Genomic DNA, 24,726 nt, shown 5'->3' on the forward strand with positions numbered 1-24,726 from the left:
CAACAGTCATCTGCAGGCCCTGGTTTGGGCATTATAGCTTTTTCTACGGGAGCCGGAGAGCCCTTCATGTCACCAACATATGACTAAAATCACTTCTTATTTCTTGCAGAAGGAAAGCATTGTTTCTACTGAACTGACACATTTAATCGTTATTGCTAATGTTGTTAATTTACCTGACCTCAGATGGCTTTTAAAAATGGTGCAGCCTGCAGTAGAAGCTCCACTAGCTGATGTGCCCTTGATCAAGACCAGCAGTTCATGACGATTTCATGACGATTGGAATAGGGATCTGAATCCTGGCCCAAGATTAATATTTTTTTTAAGTGAAAAGCAGCATGTGTCATAGAGAATCTTCAAGCTGATCCACATTGATAGATGGCAGTGCAGTATCAGTACTTAAAGGAACTGGATTCCTACCTTAAAACTCTTACTGTACCCTTGTCATAACATCCTTAGTCTCCCCACGCTATAAATATAATAGATGTATTATATTTATGTACGTGTACCTTTCCTTATAATTCAGATGTGCTAACTCACTGTTCTAAAAAATGTTGTAAACTATAATAGACAGCCTATAAAATAAACAGTAGTTACACTTTATTAAATGCAATTACATTATTATTATAATTTTTTTTTTTGAGATTCCATAATTTGCATGTTTATTTTTCCATGCACAATCGCAATGAATGTAATTGTAGCCAAAGTGATCATTTGAATATACAAATAACACAAGTACATGACATCTGATATAGAGTGAAAGTTTCACGCGTAAGCTTTTAATGCTCAAGATAGACTGAGACACGGGCTGACTTCACCATCACTGGTACTGCACTGAAGAAAATCTTCAGTAGAAGTCTTTTCAGTACTGCAGTCTTGAATATTTCTTATAATAATTTTAGGGCTAATCTACATTCGAACAGCTATAACTTGTGAGGTCAACTTCCGTTTCAGCCTGTATGTCTGTTGGCTTTACTTTTGTCCTTTCATCATGACTGCTCTTTGTTATTTCTGTTAACCCTCAGGTGATTCAGTCCGGTTGATCAGGTCTAACCTGTAAGCTCGTATAACTACTTCAGACAGATAAACATGCATACCTCGCTGATAGAAGTCTTGCTTTATCCCTTAATCACAAGACAACTGCTATGAACATGATTCCTATCTTTCTCTTGTGTCGGGTTACAACTATTTGTTAAATTTTCACATGTATTAATGATTCTGTTTAACCCATTTATTCCCACCGGTCACAATAGTGACCTTAAAAAAGTTTTAAATTCATAAAGCTAGTAAAGTATGTTAACATAAAGATATGACAAAAATCTTTGGTACACATATCTTTAGGGCCTTTGGCATTAATTTATGCATATATATATATATATATATATATATATATATTTTTTTTTTTTGTGGTCATGTAGTCATAGTGAGCAAACATCTTGATGGTCAGAATAGTGACCGGTGACATAATGGCAAACTTTTTTTTGTAATACAGTCAGTCCAGTTGCAGTTGCTAGTAAATGGCAATAAAACGTTGCAAGGTCGAAAAAATTGTGCTAAATTAAAAATTCAAATGTGCAAAAATTTCTCAATAATGATGTTGTAATACTAATAATAAAATAAAATGTACAAAAAAGTAACAAGTTTGAAATGCCGTGATAAATCAACTTTGTTTATTTTTTTTATCTAATTGTTCTTATCAATGTTAAGGTTTTTTATGCATAATAGTAACCATCAAATGTGATGAAACTGTTTAAAATAGCTGTTGTAAGATATATAACATTTTTTAAGACTGCAGAAAGATTTCATTAGTCACCGTATCCCACCTCAGGGTAACACTGAAATTTTTCATACACTTTTGCAATAAATTTTGTAAACAATAATGGGTGACTAATGACACCTCTGGATATTTTCATGTCTGGGAAAAACTTGGGATTAAATGAGTTAATGCCTGATCTCCATGTCCACTTTTTTGCTGATTGTAGGCTAAATTGTACATTTAAAATATACTTCTAGTCATTAAAGCACACTAAAACTCGTTCTCATTTTATGAAAAAAAGTATGTGGTGGAAAAAGTTTTCGATATTTGTAACTCAATGTAGTGTTGTGTTACGTGTAATATATCTATCATTAATATATATCAATATACAGCTGTTTTCAAGCTAAGTATGACACCCCAAACCTAAAAGCAAATGACTTTGTGTTTAACAGTGTTTTAACCAGTGTTTAACACAGCTCCGAGTGAATAATAACATCCTGCAAAGTTTAAAATCTGAAAGTGAGCCGTCATTCTCTCAAAAGAAAGAGTCGACTCTGAATCAAACGAGTTGTTGCCGTCAACGTGAAGTATTAGCATTTCGCTAATTAGCATATCTGAATAAAAAATGCTAATTCATTCTTTGCCACTAGGTGCCGCTTTTTGAGCGTTAAAAGCTCACAAACGCTGCTTTAAATGAAATCGACAAATCACCAGAAGGGGTTTTAATCGTTGAACAAAAAAAAATAAAATGCATATAATTAGAAAATGAAAGTGTTTTTTGACCTTGCATGCATTCAATCTGTGTGGTTTGGTACTCCCAAAACCTTTGAACCTTTTATTACCCATAGAGACACTTTAAAAGACAATTTATCTTAAAACTCAGCATCCACACAAATGAACAGACGATATTTGTTTTTTCATCAGAACACAACTTTAATCATTTTAGCAGTATAATCATACCTTCGAAAAGATCATAACTTGTGAGATTGTTTTATAAATTATTTCATCAAAGTTGCTTGTAAAAAAATTAAATAGGTTACTGAACTAAATCATCTATAATATTACAATATACCGGTAGTATATAATATTATTTTTTTTTTCCAGTAGTCATAGTCATAATGTTATCTCTATATGCCTTTAAACCTTTCTCATATTTTCTTAAAGTCATTGCTTTGCACATACCATCACAAACAGCATCACAGCCTTCAGGTGCCGAGGTTGTGACCAAGAGGACAGTTCTTGTGATGAAACCACTCCGCTCTCAGTATCCATCTCAGCACAAACCAACCAATGATCTCTGACACTTACAAAAGAGGATTTAAAAAAGGACACCAACTCAGAACACAAGGAAACCTCCAAATCAAACAGAGACACACATTGTTTAGCATTCTCGTAACGTATTTACAACAGAAAAACAACTGAGGTCGAGGGCTGCATAGGTCCACAGGATTCAGAAAAGAAAGTATTTCTGCTTGCTAAGTGATTACGCAGTGTGGAATACTACTTACACAACTGGATCAGTACTTGGAAATGACCATAAAACATGTGCAAGCATAAAATACATCTTATAGTAGGTTTGGTGGTGTTTAGCGATATTAGCAGGCATCTGTTACATTCAATCTCGTTGGTCGCTGAGACAAACTGTATGGTGATTGAATCCCAACAAACACAGAGAAACATGTTTACAAATGTGACAAATCTGAGCAACCACGACGCTGCTCTCAGTTTAGGTATACGTTTTAGTCAGCACTGTTGTGAATGGCGGCGCTCGAAGTACGTTTGGTGACCGATTCAATGCTTTAGTCCAAATTTATACCAGGCAAACCGAATGACTTTTTTGACATGAGTGTTGAAAATGAGGCAACTCGAATCCTTCCTGACTTGTAGAGCGTCGCCAAATATATACAAAGGGTAAGCATGTATGCATGTGTGTATTACGGTGTGTGTGCATGCTCGTCTTGCTGTAACAAACATCCAGAACTTCAGAGCAAATGAATAATATGTTGCTGTCATTAGCCCATCTCTCTCTAACTCATCTTTTCCTTCACCGTCAGGCCCAGCTGGAGAGACAGAATTAGTTTTGTTTGGAGATGAACAGAGGGAATCATTTCTGATCTGCCTGCTATTCCAGAGCAGGTGGTCCGAGCTGAATGTCCAGGGTTATAAACCAACTAATAAGCTCTCGAGAGGGTATACTGTATCTCTCAGTACTCCCCTCTAATTATTCATTAGCAAAGTCCTCAGCACAGCAAGCCGGACTGCCCTTATACATCTCAAATGGGCCTTGCCATATGGTCAAAATTCCATATCATGCATAGTACTGTGTACCTGTAGAACTAGTTACGGTGTTTCTGGTAACATATTGGTTTAATGAAATGCCAAGATGGGCCTACAGGCAGTAAGTCAGAGATTTATAGGTAGGGATATTAAAAGTCATTATTATCAGATGTTTGATAAACCTCAGCTTGCCCAAATTCAAAAACCCTGCACAGCCAAGAATTAGCTGTTTGACTATTTTTATTTGAAAATTCTGAAATTTAAAAACAGTGGAATAAAAGTAGTTTCTCTCCCAGCATTTGGGCGTTCGGGTTAAATGCTTTTTTTAAATCAGCTGAACTGAACTGCATCAGCAGTCAATTTCAGAAAACAAAAAAACGCTTTGTGCTTCTGACACCTCAAAAGGTCACCGCTAATGGTAGTTTAAACAGCAAAAGGGCAAATGGATTGATTTGTTCTCTTAAAATCCAAGTTATTAAATTTGCCTTTAGTTTAATGGTATTGCATGTGATGATAATACGCATTGAGAAAAAAATCAGCTTTTTTCCAATGTAGTTTAAAGGCTTGGTCACATTGGCAAACTTAAGCGAATTTCCAATATAGGCAGCTGAATACTGGTAAATGCGATGAATTGCGATGTTTCGAAATTCGATACGAAATTTTGCGATGGATTTGCACATCCAAAGTTGTGAAATCTGAAAGCGATGCGAAATTGACTACGAACTTACACTCAAATGTTATCAAACCTGAATCTGACACAAATTTTGCATTTGGAAAAAAGTTTCTCTTCATGCGCGATTCCAGACTCGGCTAACTGACTGCACAACGTAAATGTGACCGCACCTTAATGCAGACAATCTACAGATATGTACAGGAAAGGAATAAAATTACATGAAATGAGTGCGTATGACATGCGCTATGTTAGCCTGCTTTACACAATTGAAATATGGCTACAAAACACTTCTTCTTTTTTCAGTTAGCTTACCTAGCCTCAAAGCTAGCCGTGCCCGATATATGACATATGTATGCGTACCTAACATTAACCGCTATTAGTCATGTCCTATGAGATGGAAACACGGGTGCGAGGACTGCTATTTCAACAGGCTCGCACTGAGGCTGTCTAGAGAACTTAGTTAAACTCAAGGCTTTGTTTTGTGTTTGTGTCACAGTGACACATCCTCATTAGAGCATACCTGTAGAAAAAAATAACATAAAATAATACATCAGCCCTTAACTTATCCCCTTCTTAACACAACGAACCGGTTTCTTCAGCCCAGCCACCTGAAACGGGCCTTCGCTCTTCTATCTGGAGCTCCTCAACTTCCTGTCGACATGACTATCTCAAGGTTTGCAACAAATTAACATTGTTTTCACTGAGTTATTCATGCCACGTGAATCTCTACATGCAGGAGTGTTTGATTGCGTGTGGATGATGGGTAAGCCCTTTACTGTAATAAAGAACGATGGATCCTCTCTGTGCGATTGGGGTAATTTGTCTGGTAAGCTCTGATTGGCTGGGTTCATGCTGCCAGATAGCAATTTGGATGGTACTCGGAGCGAGAGTTCCTCTTGTTTTCCGATCGTTTGGGTTTATTTCTTTAAAACTTTAGCAGCATTGTCTAAACTGGTTCTAACATGCAATTACAGAATATAGGGTAGAGAATATAATATCTTACTATAATATATAAAACACGAATGGAGCTAAAAACAGATTTGTGGACGTCTTTTCGCAGACCGAGGGAACAAACAGAAGTCTGGATACCTAGACCTTTCAGTCGAGCACTTACGTGAATAAGCGACATTAATGTACCCAGACCCCCAAAGCTACTGACCTGACCTCACAGGAAATGACATCATACCAACAACAGAAATATCAGGCTACCTTAATAAGGTTACAGGATCTTAACGGGAGAGTTTGAACCTGGGTTTTTTTTTGGGTGTCTTGGTATTTGTCTAGGCAGATTTGTCAGCGGATAAACGACAATAGAAACCCTCGTAATGAATAGAGCAGCATTCAGAGAGTTTGTGATTACGAAGAGAAACGAGAAGAACATCTAAGTGGACACACGGATGCAAGCACAGGCACACATGCACACGCTCTCGTTCATTCGCTCACATAGACACGCGCTCAGTCTTGAATATTCACTTGGATACTGTACATTTAACTCATCCGTCTCTTCCAATCCTTCCTGCACAAAGACCCAAATGAAACAAAAAAGAAACGTGAATTAGATCCTGTAGTCATCTAGTGCAACAGAAATCCAAACCATAGACACAGTGTAAAAAACATGGTGCGAGAGAACTCCGCCCCCTAGAAGTCTCTTTCAACAAAGGCTACGGTGTTGTCCCTTGTTCTTGTTGCTTGATTGGATTCGTCCAGTGTTTGTTTAGCTTCGTCAGTTTGCTTGGTTTGTTTTGATTGCATGTCCACAGTCTCTGTATCAGAGGTCCCAGCAAGTTGCCCACGGTCCGTCACGTCGCTGGAATCGCCACTGTAACCGAGTGGCTATTCCGTCATTCCTCGTTGGAGGAGCTGGAGGTGAGGTTGAACCCGGTGGGATTGTGGGATGCTGTGAGAGTGGCAACAGTATGAAGGAGGACGAGGACCAGCAAGCAGAGTTTGAGTCTGCTGTTGCACAGTCTAGAGGCCGCTGACGAGGTCAGGGATGTCCCGTGCTGACACGACGGGTGAGTTCTTTTGAGAGTGCCTTTGGAGCTGTTGTCCGCCCTGCTGTCCCATCGGACATCGCAGCACTCTGTCTCTGCGTCTGAGGGGTTGTCCTCTTGGAGCCCTGGGCCGGCAAAACACACAAGTTAAGGGCCATGATAAATGTTCGCCATTGAGTAACAAAAGAAACTTTTCAAAATCTAATTCTTCTAGAGTGTACTTTTTGTTCATGTTGCTTTTGTGGGTTTTGGATTTGATTGTGAAATAATGTGAAGAGATGTGACCATCGAGGTTTTAAATCTTTTTGTCATGTATCATGAATTGTTGTGTTGTCATAATTTTGTGTGTACACACCTTAATGATTATTAAAAAAAAAAAGAAGTAATTTTTTAAGATATTTTTCTTAACAAATCAACAAATTATTTAATAAATTAAGATTTGTGAAAATTAAAAAAATTATAATTTATTAAATAATTTGTTGATTTGTTAAGAAAAATACCTTAAAAAAAATTACTTCTTTTATTTTTTATTTATTTTATTTTTTATTATTTTTATTATTTTTTTAATTTTCACAAATCTTTTTAATTTTCAGTATACAAATATTAATACAAATTCGCTAACTGTTAAATATACATAATTGGATTCTTTTAGAACAAGGTAAAACATTTTTTTTTACTATTATCATGAAGTACTAATTGTTGAGTGTACGCATATTAGTGTAATGTTTTGGGAAAAAAAAAGTTAATCTGATTTTCAAGGTAAATATTTTGTTTTCATGAAAATTAATGTACAAATATCACTAAGTGTTTAAAAGGTCTCGCGACATGACATTTTACACCCTGAACTAACCTTGTCATAAAAAGGTCAAATAATCTGACATTTTATGAGATTTATTGACCTTGACACACAGTTGTGAGAGTCTGCAGGGCTTCTTTTTAAAATAATATCAAGCATGACATTTTACAGCCTTAACATAATTTGGTTTGTCATAGAAAGGTCGAATTATCTTAAATTTTAAGAGACTTGCTGAACATGACACAACCATGCAGGGGTCCCCTTTATGATATTATTGCTCATGTTTTTTCTGTGTGTTGGTGTGATCACCTAACTTCTCTGACTGATATTAAATATAGTAAAACTTGAAATGAATATTCGAAGGATAGTAAAACTCAAAATGAATATTCTGTCGTCATTTGTGCACTCATGTCGTTCCAAACCCATATAAGTTGAATCCTTCTGTGTGAGATTCTGAAGGATGCTGCTAAACAAACAGCTTCAGATAGACAGATAGATAGACAGAGCGAACTGTTCCTTTAATATGGTGCAATATATCATTTACTTTTACACTTGACCTTGACATACATATATCATTGATGACAGGTGTTTATGGTCATGTTGGGATGATGATGGAAGCATAAGGTGGTGTAAAGTTTAGCACTGCGAGACCAGTCTGTGTTAAGTGGGGATACTTAAAGCAATTAAAGGGCAGGTAATTACAGTGTGACCACTCAGCCGGTGTGCGCTCTTCTGCTCTCAGTTCCCCATTTATCATCAGTTTGTCTCATTATAGCACAAGCCTGCAGGCCACTGGGAGGCCAAAGTGCTCATTCACATGCACCACTCAGCAAGCACCATCTGAGATTAAGAGAGGAGCATATCCCAAAAAACACTGTTCGGGGCATTCGAGTACACCAGCCCTATTGTTACCATGCAGATTGGAGAAAGCTTATTGCATGCAATTACTCAAGTCATACTTTATCTTTACATTTTCCCTCCGTTTAGTCATTTTAGCGTCTGCTAAAATGACTAAACGGAGGAAAATGTAAAGATAAAGTATTTATAAATGAAATGAGTCAACTCAAATTTCGCGTAAATATGATATGATCATGCTCATTCATCCGGTGAAAGTGTAAAAGCAGAAAAATGAGGCAAGGATTGTACTTCCTGTTTCAGCCATAAGGAGGCAACAGAGACCGAACAGCAGTGCCAATGGAAAACGCTGCCCACTCAGGAAATAAATGGTCCAAATCCAATGTTTGCATAACATCCTGTCTACCGTGATGCCTTTATTTGGTTCTATCCTTTGCCATCTGTGACATCCCACAATTTTGTATGTGTGTTTGGGTGATTAGTAAAAGGATAAAGATTCGATTTATGATTCAGTTTTAAACTCACAGAGAAATAAGCATTGTAGTCATTATATGTCTCTAAAGTTCATTTGAATTTGTTCTGTTCCATCAGTTGTGACATTTTGGTGCTGTGTAAGCCAGTCTGAAATCAGTTTTCTTAAAAGGTGACTTCATACCTCAAAGATAACGAAAATGTGTGTTGCTTTGCTCATCTCCTCTTTCATATGAGTGTTTGTATATGTGATATTATATATATAAATCACATTTGAGGCTTGATTCTATAGAAACATTTGTTTCTTAAAAATATCTAAAAATATGGTATGCGATTGCTTCGAACACTGGCAATAAATAATAATAAATACACTGGCGTTAAACATCATTCAGTGTAAATCGTGAAGATCGTAATTAATAAAGGCAATTCAAATTTCAAAGGAAGAACTGACAATTATGATTTTTGTCATAATCGTGCAGCCCTAATATAAACATTTCTTCTTTTCTAATTGTTAGTATTTAAATTAATAGTATTTAATTAATGTCAAAATAGACAAACTGCCACTTGTTTAGGCAACACTTTTCATTCAAGTTGAAGTATTCAAACAAGTAAACAAAAATTATATACATATCATTAAATAATCTTTTTTAATTTTAAAATCATATTTTATTTTATTCTATTTTTATATATTTTATACAATAAAAATATACAATAAAAGCAGGTAAAACATTTTATTTATACATATAAAAAAACTGTTTAATTTATTGACTGACTAGGCAGTGGAGCAGTTGCCATTGGTTTCGGTCACAGCTAATGACTCAGTCCTCTCAAGAAGAGGAAACCGCTGGTGATTTGTTTGTATGAGAAAAGGTCAAAGTGCCCACCTGTGCATATAAAACTGGGGCTTCCTCCGTAGATGAGCTCATCATTGTCAGGCAATATGAAGGGACACCTCTGCTGGACCTCCAGGCAGTACTTCCTGCAGGGGATCCTGTTGCTGCAGTGCATCTGTGTGGTGTGGAAGAACTGGGCACAGAGCCAGTGTTTGTAGACAGTCTGTGCAGAGAGAAAAGTACAGAAGGAGAGCTGTAAGTGCTTCAGTCTGGGTGTCCATTGCAATTGATTACATCATCAGTACCGCGGTAACAGTCATGGCTTAAGCTCTCACACCTATGTATCTTGGCAACCTTGCAGCCTTCTTTCTCTTCATCATTTACTGTCACTCACAGTCAAATGTTTACAGTATGCTGTTTTATGTTGCATTATGCATATTTTCGTATATAGATTTCATAAAATATCAATTACAAACACCATGCAATTCACAAAGTTTTTTACTGTCAATAATGTCAACAGATACGGTAGATAGGTGCTAATTTGTATATTTTTTTTCATGGGTAAACCGGAATTGTTGAACTATGCCGCTAACAATGAAATCTGCGTTCCCTGGCTGGCTAACAATGCTTTTGGGAAATTCCTGATGCAAGCAATGATGGCTAAACCAATATTGTGAGTTTGGGGCAGGACTAATTGCTTCTTGAACCACTTAGATGTTTAAAAACTATTTTTATGAGTCTGTCATGAGTGGTTTATCAGGTTTATGAGTGGCAGCTTTACATTAAACATTACTGAAAAGTAACCAATAAAATATTCCTCTGGGATGACGTAGAGCTCTTTTGTAGACAGTGTGCAACAGGGCTCTGTTTGTGGCCCGTTATACTTTGTAACAGCACAGCTGGCATTGAATTAGATACATAACCATGCAAACAAGCAGTTTTGTTTTTTTCCCCACATAAATATGCTCAATCAAACAAGAGGAAGAAATACATCAAACCGAAACCATTCGCTTTGACAGTTTCCTTAATGTACAACACGATATCCTACCCACTGTTAAAAGACTGAATGAATGGGCCGTAATGCATTAATGGTTCTTCTATAAAAGACTGAGGAGAATCTCTGGCAAGTTTTCCAGCAGCCATTAGTTACAGCTGAGCCAGCTCGTGACATCATATCCTCTCTCCCATCAGGAGCCTAATGGAACGATTCTGTACTCATTTTATCCAGATAGAGAGAGGGAAAAAACACATTGAAACAAGTTCAAACAAACATAAACACCTTCTCTCCCGCGTCGCGTATTAAAACTGTTCTCAAAGCACGCAACGAACTTGTAGCAGCAATACGTCGATGTCAGCCGAGGGAAGAGTGCAGGCAGGTCGTCGACTCCATCTACAATAACAGCTCAGGCAATTATGAGCGCAATGAATCACTGTCTTTGCCTTAAGCACAGCGCCTTGCCCGCACACAGCTGTACATCATGTCACACCGCCATCCCCAATGAAATATTTATGTGGCGTCACTCGCGTAAACTCTTTAAAAAGCACATTTCCTTCCTCAGCCTTGATTCTCTACCGCTTTGGATCGCCTGTAAGTGCTTATTAGATTTGCAGAGAGCAAACCTCTCAGCGGGCATTTGCTAATGCCTGTTCATATAATGAATCCCTCCCGAGACTGAGGTAAAGCAGACATTTGTGGAGGATGACAGATCACAGAGAGGGGTACGACCGCAGCCTCCTGTCTCCTCCCCAGGCCATTTCAGGCAGGTCTGACTGACATGCAAAACAAACAGCTTTTTCCGAGGTGCAAAAAAAAGCTTTTGTAGGAGTTATCTGAGGACATTGTGATGATCTCGAGTCAGCACGACCAATAGCGAACCTCAGTCGCGTTAGACGCCATTTTGAATTTTAACGCGGATGAAAAAAGGCGATGAGGGATAAACTTGCAGTCTTTAGGAAAACCTTTCACCAGCTCAACAATCTATATGTACAATCCATTGAACTCACTGAACTTGTATGCCTCACAGCCTTGTTTTCATTCCTGTCAAAAATTAAATATGGCACTACTCTGGATAAGGTCTACAGAGGCGGGGAAAAAAGCAGCAGGCGACTGTATTAATAATAATACTAATGCACCGATATTACTTTCACAGAACCATGCAGCATGTTTGATTATTAGCGTAAAGCTTTTTTAACCCAAATACAATAATTATCCATTAAATACCTTGAACTAAACTGAAAAACATTACCAAGACATTTGTCTCACAATATAGTGAGAACAAGCGAATCTCATTTTCTACATAGATCTACAAAACAAATCAATAAATGACAATAATAACAAAAACATATGAATATAAAATAAAATTCACACAGAATCAGCTTTGCATTGCTGTAAGGACCACCCAAACCAAAAGAAACCAGACCGTGTGCATACAGGAGCCCTGAAACGAGAAATCAAAATTACCTTGAATTTTTGATAAAAGGTAATAGAACTATAAATACATCCTGTAAGTTTCAGAACTCAAAATGTTCCTATTAGTCCAACATATAAACAACACAACAGCTTGTGGAATGTGTCACTTTATGATGTAATAGTGTGGATAAGCACCACCCCCACAGAAAAACGACGCCTGCTTCTACACCCCTGCCTGTTTAGCTCCATTTACAAATTTACTGATTTACAAATTGTACTCTTGTTTACGTCCATGGCGATTCACGCAGGTATGTGTTGTTAGGCAACAGTGACAACCCAACCAGGCTACAATAGTCCAAAAAGAAGCACTTATTTGATGCGTACCGTAGTGTTTTGTGATAAGACAAAAATGAGATTCATGATGTACTCGCTCATCATATACATTTAGCAAATTCTGAGCATAGAAAAAGTTACTGCTTTGACACACTGAACAGAGCAAACGCAGAGAGAGAGAGAGAGAGAGAGAGAGAGAGAGAGAGAGAGAAAAGAGATGTGTGTGCAGAGACAATGAGAGACGGCACAGGAGAAACTAAATAAGCGAAAACTGGTCACTAGGTTGGCAACACTGATAGCATCCCTATCCATTTCTCAAACCATGGAACGTGCGTAAAAAAAAGCTGAAATTAATTTGTTGAATGTATTAACGAGTTCATTTTGACACCCATAGTATTTCAAACATACACAACTTTAACCAATCACAGCAGTGGGCGTTTACTTCTACAATCCGCCACGCCCATCCAAACAGAGAGCTCTAACGAGGTTAAAACATCTAAACTTAGTTTTTTTGTTTTTAAGTAAAAGTCTTTATAACGTTATAACCTTAAAGAACAGTGCAAAATAAGAACAAACACAGTTCATAACGCCTTTCAGAAAAGTGCTTAGAGTGACTTTTTGTACCATTTACTGGTTTTAGAGAAAAAAAAAAGTCAAATGTGCCTTTTACTCCAGTGCTCCTTTAGACCTGTCACACATTTTACTTTTTGTTAATAAATTATCCTATTGGTCATCTTTATAATCACCACTTCTGGTCATCTGGTCAATGCTATAATTTATTGTTATTTGCAAACTCTACTCAGTTCACATCCTGCACAATGTCTGCTCCGGTCTGTATTAGTATGCATACGAACGCTCCTACCTTATTATATGTCATTCTCAATTCACTGCATTTTTTATGTATCTCTTATAAATATATACCGTATATTTGAATATTGGGAAATAAGCTGATTACTAATTAAAGGAATGCCATGATTTTAATTCAATTTGTTATTACTTCTGTTAACATTAGAAAAAAATAACAGAGGGTGTTCAGTACATTAGTTTCTGCTGCGCTATCAAAATTGGTGACGATCCTGACAACCTTAGTGCTGAATGATGTGTGAAGCGTTGTGACAGTGACAGACAGTTTTGGAAAAAGTGGAGCAGTGCAGTACAATGATAGCTTCACACATACACCTCAGCCAGCCGCGCTCACTTAAGACGAGCACACACACACACACACACACACATGCATATTCCCATGTAAATGTGGCACACAAAAGCAGGCCCCTGGAGACTGTGAGCGTGGCGACGTGCTGGTGGCATTTGGAGTTGGCACATGATGACATTAATACAGAGCTCATTTGCAGTGCTACAGTGTGACAGGCCTGCTCAGACTGACAGAGAGAGAGAGAGGAGCTAATTCCTGGGTGTTTTACACACATGGAGCCTTCAACATGGGAATGTCACATCCTTCATCCGGGCTATTAATTTGTCAAATCAACACTAATATTTCCTGTTGAAGCTGCATGCTGGTATCGAATGCTGGCATTGGCCTTGTATGATCAATACATCCAAACAACCGACCGCAACACAGAGATCAGACGCAAACCGTGGCCAAAAAAATGAAGTAAAAATGCAAAATGTTTTATTTTGATATATTTTAAGTGTGCCGTATGCAAGATCTACTAAAGCATAAAAATACCATAATATGTTTATTTAAGATATTTAAGAAACATGCTAAGTTAACATACTGGTTTATCTGAAAAACAATGCTACAGTCGGTTCTTCTTCTCCTTTGAAAATGTGTGTTCCGGGCCGGAATGTCAGTGTTTACCCAGTTTACCCAGTTTACCCAATCGTATTTCGACTCCCTGGGTTGCCAGTTAAAGGTAGATACACTGTATTTCATTTCAATCTGGCAACCTGCGATATTCAATATTTCTCCAATATTTCTAGAATTTGGACTGCTCAGTTACTATGGGTCTGCATCCCCTAATCTAAAGCGTAAACTACTCCTCAGTTGTAAATGTTTTACTTATCACTGGTAGATATTTCACCCCAGTGTGTATGCACACACAACCGGTAACCCGCAGGTTTGTAAAACATTTACTGATGAGTAGTTTACACTCTAGATGAGGTAAACTAATCTAAAGTAGATGAAAGTAAAATGTTGATATTTCAATTATTCAAGTGATTAATAATATATAACTAGTAACTTAACCAGTAACTATATGGAAAAAAAATATTTTAGCTACATTTGATTCAACAATTGTTTTTTATTTAAATGTAACTAAAATATATTGTTTGCAACTACTTACCTTAAAAACATTTTTTAAATTATTTTTCAGTGTATTAACCTTTTAATAAGGATTATTTCATGATGTTATGAACTTAGTCATGTTTTGTAAATAATTAGTGAATCATCATCAAACACTTAAACATAGATACAAATATTAACATATCACTTAATCATTTGAACTAATAATCATGTTTTAAACGATTAATTCATCATTAACTAATCACTTATTAATGCCTTGCAACTGAACGTTATTATAAAGTGTTTCGTGTATTTCTTGATACTTTTCAATGCAGTGCTTGCTGAATAAAAGTATTAATTACATTAAAATAAATGCAATTTAACATGACTGACGATTTGATACATGGTCATAGCTTAACTTGCACTTGATAGCACTTAAACTATTTTATCTATACTATCCGTTACTGAAAGAAATATATTCAGAATCAGACATTTCTCTTATTTTTCCCCATATCGGATGGACTCGTTCAAATGTGATGTTGAGGTTCCTATTAAAAGACTTGATGGTTGGTATTTTAGAAATATATGAGAACAATTATAATAAAGAGAAACAGTGAAATTTAAGTCAACATCCCATTTAAATTAAACCTTTCTTAAAAATGATTTCTGCTGTTGAATGAATGCACCTGATGAATACCTAAAAAAAAACCTTTTCCTTTGTAACATTTATGGGACAACACCTTTCGTATCCCGACTATTATTGTGTAGAATATTGCCAAAACCTCTCACGGCCGTTGAATTTTTTTTTTATTGCAGCGTGAGTTTGGCGTGACCCCTTGAATCTCTGCTGTCCGGTGCTCCATTAGAGATGCGATGAGGGGTGAGTCCTCTCAGATGAATATAAATGCATTATCGCTGCTAAACACAACCTGAGCACAGGGGTGAGCTGCATCACTGACGTACAGTCTCTGCTGAATGCCGCTGAAGGACATTGCATTAAAAGGGCCATTTATGTTTCTAATAGCTGGTTAAATCGGCGCAGGCGGCTTCTATAAACTTGCGCATTTGTGACCTGAATACTTACCTCAATTCACTGCTATCTGAATGGCTAATATGATTTTTTTTCTTTCAGTATTTTAAAAATTTAATCAGCCGATTAATCTGATGTCAGAGAACTCATTTATCAGACAGCATAATATGTAATCATTTTCTTCAGTCTTCTGTACTTCCATCCATTTTTTTTCCATTCAAGCGTACTGCAGATGTGGCAGGCAGAGGCCAGTAGATGGAGCTGGCATGCTAGGCGAACCGTCGCCGATTCCCTCACTCAGCAGTATCTCATTCACTTTAAGATGTATAACACTTGGAGAGAGCTAGAGTATCTGTTAGCAATCCCCTTTATTTCAATGTCACAAAGTCTTAGAACCACCCAGAAGTAGGGCATTTGAAATACGCCATCTTTTCACACTCAGGTCTTTAGCCAGGTTGTTTTGAGCAAATCACCAAAGCCTAAATGACATCTAATATTGCCAAAAATGATGTAGCGCAACAGCCAAAGCATTCATGATGCACTGTAGCCTTGAGCTGCAAAAGCCCATTTTTGGGCCACCTTCCAGGTGCTTTGTACCATGTGCTGAAAATGGAGATTCTGATTCATCCCAGTGACTCAAACCTTTTGATTCTGATTTCAAAAATGATTTATATTTGTTAACTTAACTCATCTCTTTATGATTCTTTTGGCAGGTTACATCATCGTACCAGTAGGTGGAGAACAGAGTGCCTTTTAGTGTGTTATGAAATAGTTATTGAATCATTAAGTCAACCGATTCATGACTTCTTGGCTTCTTTTTTTTTTTTTTTATAAAATGTCTACAGATCTTGAGAAATGATGCTTAAAATACCACAGTTGAATTGGGTAAAAAAATTAAATGAATAAAACTTTATTGTACATCATATTGTACTCTCCCATGCTGATTAATCAGTGCAAGAAGAGATAAGACCTGAAATGTTACATATGTGAATATGCAAATTTAATTATCTAATTAAATGCACACAAATTTGGATACATTTCAAGAACAGAAGTATATACACTGAATAAAGCTACATTTAAAAGTCTCTCTCTCACTCTCTCTCTCTCTTTCTGTCTCAGGTAAATGGCCTTATAAAATATGTAGATATGAATAAACTAGAAAGTTTGGTGAAAGTACTAATGAAAGGAAGATTTCTGACTTTCTACTAATGAAAGGAAATCTTCTGAACTTTAAGATTTGTACTGCAAAGATAAACTAAAAAAAAAACGACAATAAAAAAACAAAACACTTAAATGTTTATTTTGTATATTTTCATTCCACTTTCTGAAAGCAAAATAATATATACATACATATACACTACAGGCATATATATATATATATATATATATATATATATATATATATATATATATATATATATATATATATATATATATATATATATATAAATATATTTTCTAAATTACTGACAATGAAGCAAATACATATTACATATAATTTTCCCTCGGTTTTGTCAGCTGCTACGCTTGACATTTATCAAGCTATGAAGATAATGTCCTTTTGTCGTCATGACAGCGTATCCATCATTATAATTGATATAATAGTTTGTTCACAAACAAATGGGGCGTCTCTCTCAAAAACACTAGGGTTTATTCTTCATTCAGTAGATCCAACTCATGTTATGCAATAATTCGCTTTGCGAAGGAAGAAAAAAAAAAGTCAGTGTATCAAAGTAACTCAGAAGGATTCGTTCAGAACCACGACTAAAAATGCAAGCGCAAACCTCACTTCTAAATCTAGGCATGATGGGGGGAAAACAGGGCAGGAGCGCAGACAGAATCAAGGGCAGTTTCTGATGCGGGCTTCGTCACTTTTTCGCTCTGAGGCTGCAGCAGACAGAGGATGGTGTGATCTCATTAGTATGAAGAGCGGAGGGAGTGTTGGCAGAGGAGCTCTGAGAATCAGCCGGCTGCTATACTGTCTCTGCCCTACTTACTTAAACCCTCAGCTGCCTGCGCAGGGACCTGCCCGAACCTGCTACATCTAACACTGCTTCTGCACACATGATAAATGACCACGATGCCTCAGACGGAACAGAGTGTGAGGAAGCTCGAGAGAGGAACATTTCCATCTTACATAAGCAGGCTTTGCCCTTCCTTTCCCAACAGCATATTTATCTCGCAATACAGAAGAGTCCGAAAAGTCCAAACATTTTACAAACGAATAAAAACGTAACAGAAAGTACAGAAAAATACAGAAAGCGAAACTAAAACGATATCTTAATTTATGTAATATAAAAACATGAAGCCTTATACGACAATTAAAAAAAAATTTAATTGAAGTAAATTAAAGCTAAATACTTATAATACCAAAAAAGAATCAGACATGGCAGCTACCTGCATTTCCGTTGAATTAAATTAGATCTAAAAAGAAATATTACAAACAAATAGCAAATTCAAATACCAAAACAACATAAAATTAGCCAAGCAAAAAAATTATAAATAAAAATAAATATGAAATGATGAAAAAAAGCACGCACACACACATATGAAATATATAAAATGTGTGTATATACATACATACACACACACACACACACACATATATATATATATAATTGCATATTCGAATACATAATAGAAATTAAAATAGAATCTAATTATTAATACTGGTGTAAAACCTCTAGCATGATTTGAAATTGTTCATTTCTTTCTTTGGCCCTCTCTTTCTTTGGCCTCCCCCTAATCACTCTTCCTTTTCACTCGTCACTTTTAATCTGACAGTGTGTGTTTAACTTTCCATTCTCGGGCATTAGCCAAGCTGTCCTGGAGGACTGCATTATTCCATTATGAGTAGGCTAATAACATTGTAATTGACGAAAGGCCTTTCTGCAGTCTCAGTATTGGTTTTTAAAAGCCTCCATTGCCCTGTCAGTGCCTTGCCTTTGATGTTTTACTTGCCTCTTCCTCCGAAGCCCTGACCAGAAGACTCTGCTCAAGCCTCGAGTTAAACTCTCTTCACCTCACTCACTTCCTCTTCTGACAACTATCAAGCCCTCCGTTAAAAACCTTACAAGTTCAGACCGGAGCAGAGGCAGAACTAGTCACAACGTTATGTCAAAAAAAAACAATTGGCTTTTTCAGCACAACTATAACAGGTTACACTAGGATGATTTACCGAATGACTCATTCAGGCTGCTTTTTTTAATCAAACGAAACGATATATTGAAAGTTTCTGCTTCATACGAAAGATCTCCACACACGATTACGCAATGGAAAATATCCATTCTTGGGTGAGCTATCCCCCAAAGCCAAACTAAAATCTATCCAATTACCGCCCTGAAAGCCGCTAAAGTACCGCTAGCTGGGAATCACCACTCTTTTTAACACCATCTGTGAAGAGCCATCCTGAGACTACAGTGACTGAACCCTCCAGAGGATATGAGGAGGTCAGAGGTCAGAGGCTGCCATCGTCTCCGGGGACCGAGGGGGTAAACAAATTCAAGGCAGGTCAAAGAGCAGTCCACACATTTACCGCAGCAGGAGTGCATTACAACACGGCCCAGGTCACGGGTCACTCCGCAATCTTCGGCGCTGCATTCAGCCACACACACCGGAGCCAGTTTAATCAGGAGGAGTTGAAGGGGGAGTGCTGCAAATACACCATTTCGGCATATGAAAACCAAGCCAGCATTGGAGAAATCTGCCTTAAATGAAGCAAGACTCACAAATCAATATCCATTTCGAATTTTAAAATTCGTACTTGTGCAGAACTATCATTCCTGCAATTTGCGCTTTTAAAGCGACATGCATTGCATATTAGCTACAGTATACACGTTTTAGTGGTTCATCCATCGCCTGGGAATCGAAGCCATGACCTTGCCTATCTAGACATAGACTTTTTGTAGAGTGAGCGAGAGGGAAAAATAGGAAGCTTATGGCATAATTATTTTTTTATTAATTAAATCAATCCTATGGAAGCTTGTTTCCAACACTTTAATAAAAAAGCAGAATTTTCAGAACTGTGAAATATTAAAAGTACAGTACTTCTATATTTTACAATTCTATTTTTCTAAGAATTCGAAATATTTGCTGTTTCTACCACAGAATTAAATACAAAACAGAAAGCAACTCACAATTCTGACACTTATTATTACAACTGCTTTAAGTTTACATCTCACACTTCTGACTTATGATATAAATAAAGTCATGCTTATGCATTCTACACAAGCTTTTACACAATTCTCAAGGAATGGTTCACCAAAAAATTAACGTTCTGTCAACTTTTTTTCTGTCCAAATCTGTATGAGTTTCTTACTTTTGTTCACCTCCTTATTCCATACAAAGTAAGCCAACAAATACAGAGTAAACAAGTGTGCGTGTGTGTGTGTTCTACTACAGTTATTACAGTTTAAACATGCATTCATCCTCCTACTTCTGCTATAAGATGACAAATCACCACAGTCAGCCCAAATAAACAAAATCTAGTTTCACCGGAGATGCACAACACAACACAAGCTAATTAGGATCTGACTGGGCTCGCAACACAAAGTACATTATCGAAACGTCAAACCGAATATCCTCGTACGAGCAATGTTTTCGAACAAACAATCCCAACAAAACGTACTTCTTGTACTCAAAAATTAGCATAATGCAACCACACAAACACACACACGCGCACTAAAAAAATACTGATGAAGTCTTCTCTAACAGTGCGCTATGTGTGTTGAGTGATAACAGATACAGATGTACAGGCTAATAATGGCTGTTATTCAGCCAGCAGAACCGGTGTGCTAAGCAACAGTAATTTTAGACTAAACAAAGTGGGTGGACGCAGGGGTTGGCTAGGCAACCCTCGTTCCTCATTACAGCCCCAGATAACACCCTGCCCTAAACAAACTGCACACGGTAGTAGGTGCAAGGAGAAAGATTAGCTTCGTGTTGCCCTCGCAGTGCACAGCAATAATAGTCAGCTGGGAACTGGGAGGGGGTTGTGGAGATTTGTCGAGTGACTGAAGTCACACAAAGCCGGCGCTTCACCTGCGGTACGCGACACGCTGAGGAAACGAGATGACCCAGCCCTTTCTGTTTCCCGCAGTCTGTCTGATAATAAATAAAGCCTTTTGATATGGCATGCCCATGCCATGTAAATATCATTATCAACAGGCAGGCCTTATTACACGCCGCACAGCTTATTAAATATTAAAAACACGACTCCGAACAAATCATATTCAGCCGGAGCTAAGTGAAGTGGGCACCTCTCTGTATGCTAACGCTACCAAAAGGGAGAAAGAGAAATGAAACGGAGACAGATTCACTTTAAAGTCAAATCAGGCGACACTACTTATTCATACATCCTTGCGTTGCCAGCTCTGAGAAGAACAACCAGCAACTGGTTTAAAGAAAGAAACCCAAAATAGCCCTTAATTACCATTCATTAATTAGAAATATTTAATTAATATGATGCTGGATAGAACAGCACGCAACTCAAATCAAGCAACTTAAACTGCATTCAAACTAGCTATAGATTTTTAATCAGTTGCATTTTAAGGAATTTTTTTAAGCAAACTGCTTTATCTTTACAGGGATTAACATTATTTAATAAAAGTACATTTTTGGGTGAACTATCCCTTTAACAAAAAGTAACTCAATTATTTTAATATATAGTTTTTATTTCATTTTATTGTGTTTTTTTTGTTATTTATCTGAGTTAAACAAAACGCAACATATGGCCTCTAGTGTTTTTAGGCAAAAAAGAACAAACAGATTTTAATTATTATATTAGATGATATTAATAATGCAGGATATGGCAACACTGTTATGTTATGAATTACTTGAATTGCTTTTAACACTATATATTGTGGATCTGACAGCAGTGCAAGAGATCAGAGCAAGTGAAAAATGTAAAAAAAAATGCTCTAAATTCTTTATGGGAATGAGAGGAAAAGGAAAAGAAACTCTGCGAAAACGCCAGTCGCTTCTAAAACAAGTGATTCAAAATATGCTGATATTGCTGTGGTTTTTACTGGCTTAAATCGCATTATTACATATTACAGCAATCGATCATTTAAATGGAGTGTGCACATTTTCACTGTGGCCAGGCTGTGATTGGGTTAACAAAAGTATATTAAATTGCAATTCATTCCTGGTTGCTTGGCTTGTTTGCTCTAGGTTATATTGTGCTAGGTTATCTGTATTAGGTTTATTGTACTAGTAGCACTTGTTTGTATTCATACAGGAAGCACTTCGTTCCAGATTACATGCTCGCCATCTGTTGATCTCTGCTGGTCTCATATGCATGGCTAAAGCACTTTTTTGTGTCGGTCTAGGTAAAAAGCGTCTGCTAAATGATTTAAATGGGAGTGTGGTGTAAAATCGACACCATATGCATCATTTAGGTATTCAGAAAAGTGCATTTTTCCATTTGTGCATATGTATGACTTTACTAGCAATCGTAGACCGCACTGAAAATAACCAACGTGCTGTATATTTTACGGCACATCTCTAAAGTAGCAGACCTTTGGTGTTTTGGGCTGTATTGAGTGGATTTCTTCCACACCAGTGCGCAGAGGGGGTTAGGAGCTGTCATACAGGACATAGATTGAGTGCAAAGGAACAGAAACACAAACTCGCTGGAAATCGATTTTTGCAAAAAAAATTACATTTACATTTCACTGCAGTTTCCATCATAAAATAAAATAAAATAAATGGCAGTTAAAACACTCACAATTTTTCAAATTGGTTAAAGGGGCAGATTATTGATTAATAACACTTTTTTTCTATGTTAAGCACCGTCGTGCTTTGTTTCGTAAACTAGTACCTTTTACATAAAAGATGTTTACATGTAGTCCACAAGACAAAACAAAATAGCTGAAATTATTAAAACAACCCGTAAAATTGTAAAATGGTTATCAGATAGATATATTGTACAAGTTGATTCGATTTTTTAGAGTCTTAATGAAAAATACTTTGGCTATTTTTAAAAAATACACATACTTTGGTTAAAATTTCTGGTCATTTAAATACATCCTTTTTACCCTGTCAAAATCAGCTCAGTTTACAGCAAGTTGTTTTTAGTCCACGTCGCTTTAAATGCTAATAAGCTCCACTAACCACACCCCTCTCTTCCATTGAGTGACGAATAGCCTGTAAATGGTCGTGAAACATGCTAACTAGTATATTATTCGGAAAGGAGATTTACAAACACCCATAAAAGCCCTTATACTCATTTCTTCTGCCGATGAAGCTGGATCACAAAGGATTTGCGCCGATTTAGGCAGATTCCCTTCGAAATGAAAGTAACGTCTTCAGACAACAGCTATATTCATTATTACATCCAACAACAAACAAAACACTTCAATCGCTTACTTGACTTTTTTATCATTATAGGATGGCTGCGTAAAGACACTTACAAGATGCATTTATGTTCAGACAACTTGTAAAAAGTGAATTTTGCATACAGTGTTAATATTGTGTGTGGTTTACCTGGATGAGCTACAACTGTTTTTCTATTTTTTGGGGGGTGGTTGTTCACGAGTCCCTTGTTTGTTCTGAACAGTTAAACTGAGCACTGTTCTTCAGAAAAATCCTCCAGGTCCTGCAGATTATTCTATTTTACAGCATCATTTGCATATCTGAACTTTTTCCAGCTGTGGCTGTATGATTGTGAGATCCATGTTTTCACACTGCGGACTCAAACTTAAAAAAAAAAAAACAACAACATTTGACTGATGCACAAAAGTTTCGTAAATGAAAGTCCTACAGGTCTGGAACGACACGAGGGCGAGTAAATAAAGAAACATTGATCATATTTGGGTGAAGTGGAACAAAATGGTACAAAATGCAGTGTGTGCTTTAGATATTTGTGTTTCATTGTTTTTTGTATCTGATTTGCGTCATTGCATTCGACAAATAAACCAGCACTGTTCTTTTTGTCCTTAACCCTGCCTTGACATCCTGCTGCCATCTTTATTAAGAGGCAGGACTGGCCGTGCTGAACACAGATGGGTGTCACCTCGGCCCAAACCCACTCAATAAAGCTATAATACGTCAAGATTACAGTCAGCCCCTTGGCTTGCTTTACAATGAGAATCAATAGCTGGAGAGCCTTTAGAGTGACAAGATAAGAGAAAAACACAGAAAGACGGCCTGGGCCAGAATGAATACTGCCTACTAAGAAGACTGAGAGAGTGAGAAAGACAATGATAGATAGATAGAGACAACGGCATTTTATAAATCTACCCAATGAAGCATGCTATGGGGGGCAGAAAAAAGGAAAGGGGCATGAACTTGGACAGGAGCCCATTAGCTGGTAAATCGAGCACTTGCAAAAAACAAGGAGTGACATAATCTGTGTTTCTGCAGGGTTGTTGGATTCGTGGCCTAGTAAGGATTAACTACAATACAGGAAGTGTCATGCACCGGTCAGCTGAAGGTGATGAAGTTTCCCGCACTACTGCACACAGTCAGAGAGGAGAATAAATATCAAGGGATGAGATGAGGTGATAAACTGAACTTTTTCTGTGATTGTGTTTCTGACAAGAAGTTCCTGTTCCATTATGTTGTACAAGGCAGTAGCACTTCACATGAGCAGCCAGAAGAACCGGCACGATCAAATATTAAACATGACATTCAGTTCAGCATAAGCAAGGCTTATGAAAAGCACATTCACGCACAGAGAACAAAAATGAGCTTTTTCTACTGCAGCATCTTTCTTGAAAGCATGAAAACAATCCAAGCCAACATGAATTCGCAATCTATTTTACTTCTGTAATGTGTCATTTTAAAGCAAAAATATAATATAAAACATCTCCTGGAATTGCTTTCGCTGATTGCTCACAATGACACAAGAAAAACGTTAACGCAGTGTTTACGAAACGCTGTTTTGCATTATTGAAGGGAAACTCCACCCCAAAATGAAAATTTTGTTATTAACCACTTACCCTCATGTCATTCCGTAAAAGCTGTGTTTGTCCTTGGAACACAATTTAAGATATTTTAGATGAAAACCGGGAGGCTTGTGACTGTCCCATTGACTGGCAAGTAAATAGCACTGTCAA

General features: G+C 37.1%; 1 protein-coding gene across 1 annotated transcript in view; it reads right to left on the bottom strand.

Annotated features, from left to right (window-relative positions):
* Window positions 1-2,661: 2,661 nt before the first annotated feature.
* The window catches only part of LOC122352171 (transmembrane protein FAM155A), a 97,790-nt gene continuing 75,725 nt past the window's right edge, over window positions 2,662-24,726 (bottom strand). Inside the window, exons 2-3 of the mRNA XM_043249750.1 lie at window positions 9,704-9,875; window positions 2,662-6,822 (exon numbers count right to left, since the gene is read on the bottom strand). Of these exons, the coding sequence (XP_043105685.1) occupies window positions 6,545-6,822; window positions 9,704-9,875 (450 nt within the window). The 3' untranslated portion in view covers window positions 2,662-6,544. The remainder of the gene's footprint in view (window positions 6,823-9,703; window positions 9,876-24,726) is intronic.

This window comes from Puntigrus tetrazona, chromosome 9, assembly GCF_018831695.1.
Source record: "Puntigrus tetrazona isolate hp1 chromosome 9, ASM1883169v1, whole genome shotgun sequence".
Lineage (NCBI taxonomy): Eukaryota > Metazoa > Chordata > Actinopteri > Cypriniformes > Cyprinidae > Puntigrus > Puntigrus tetrazona.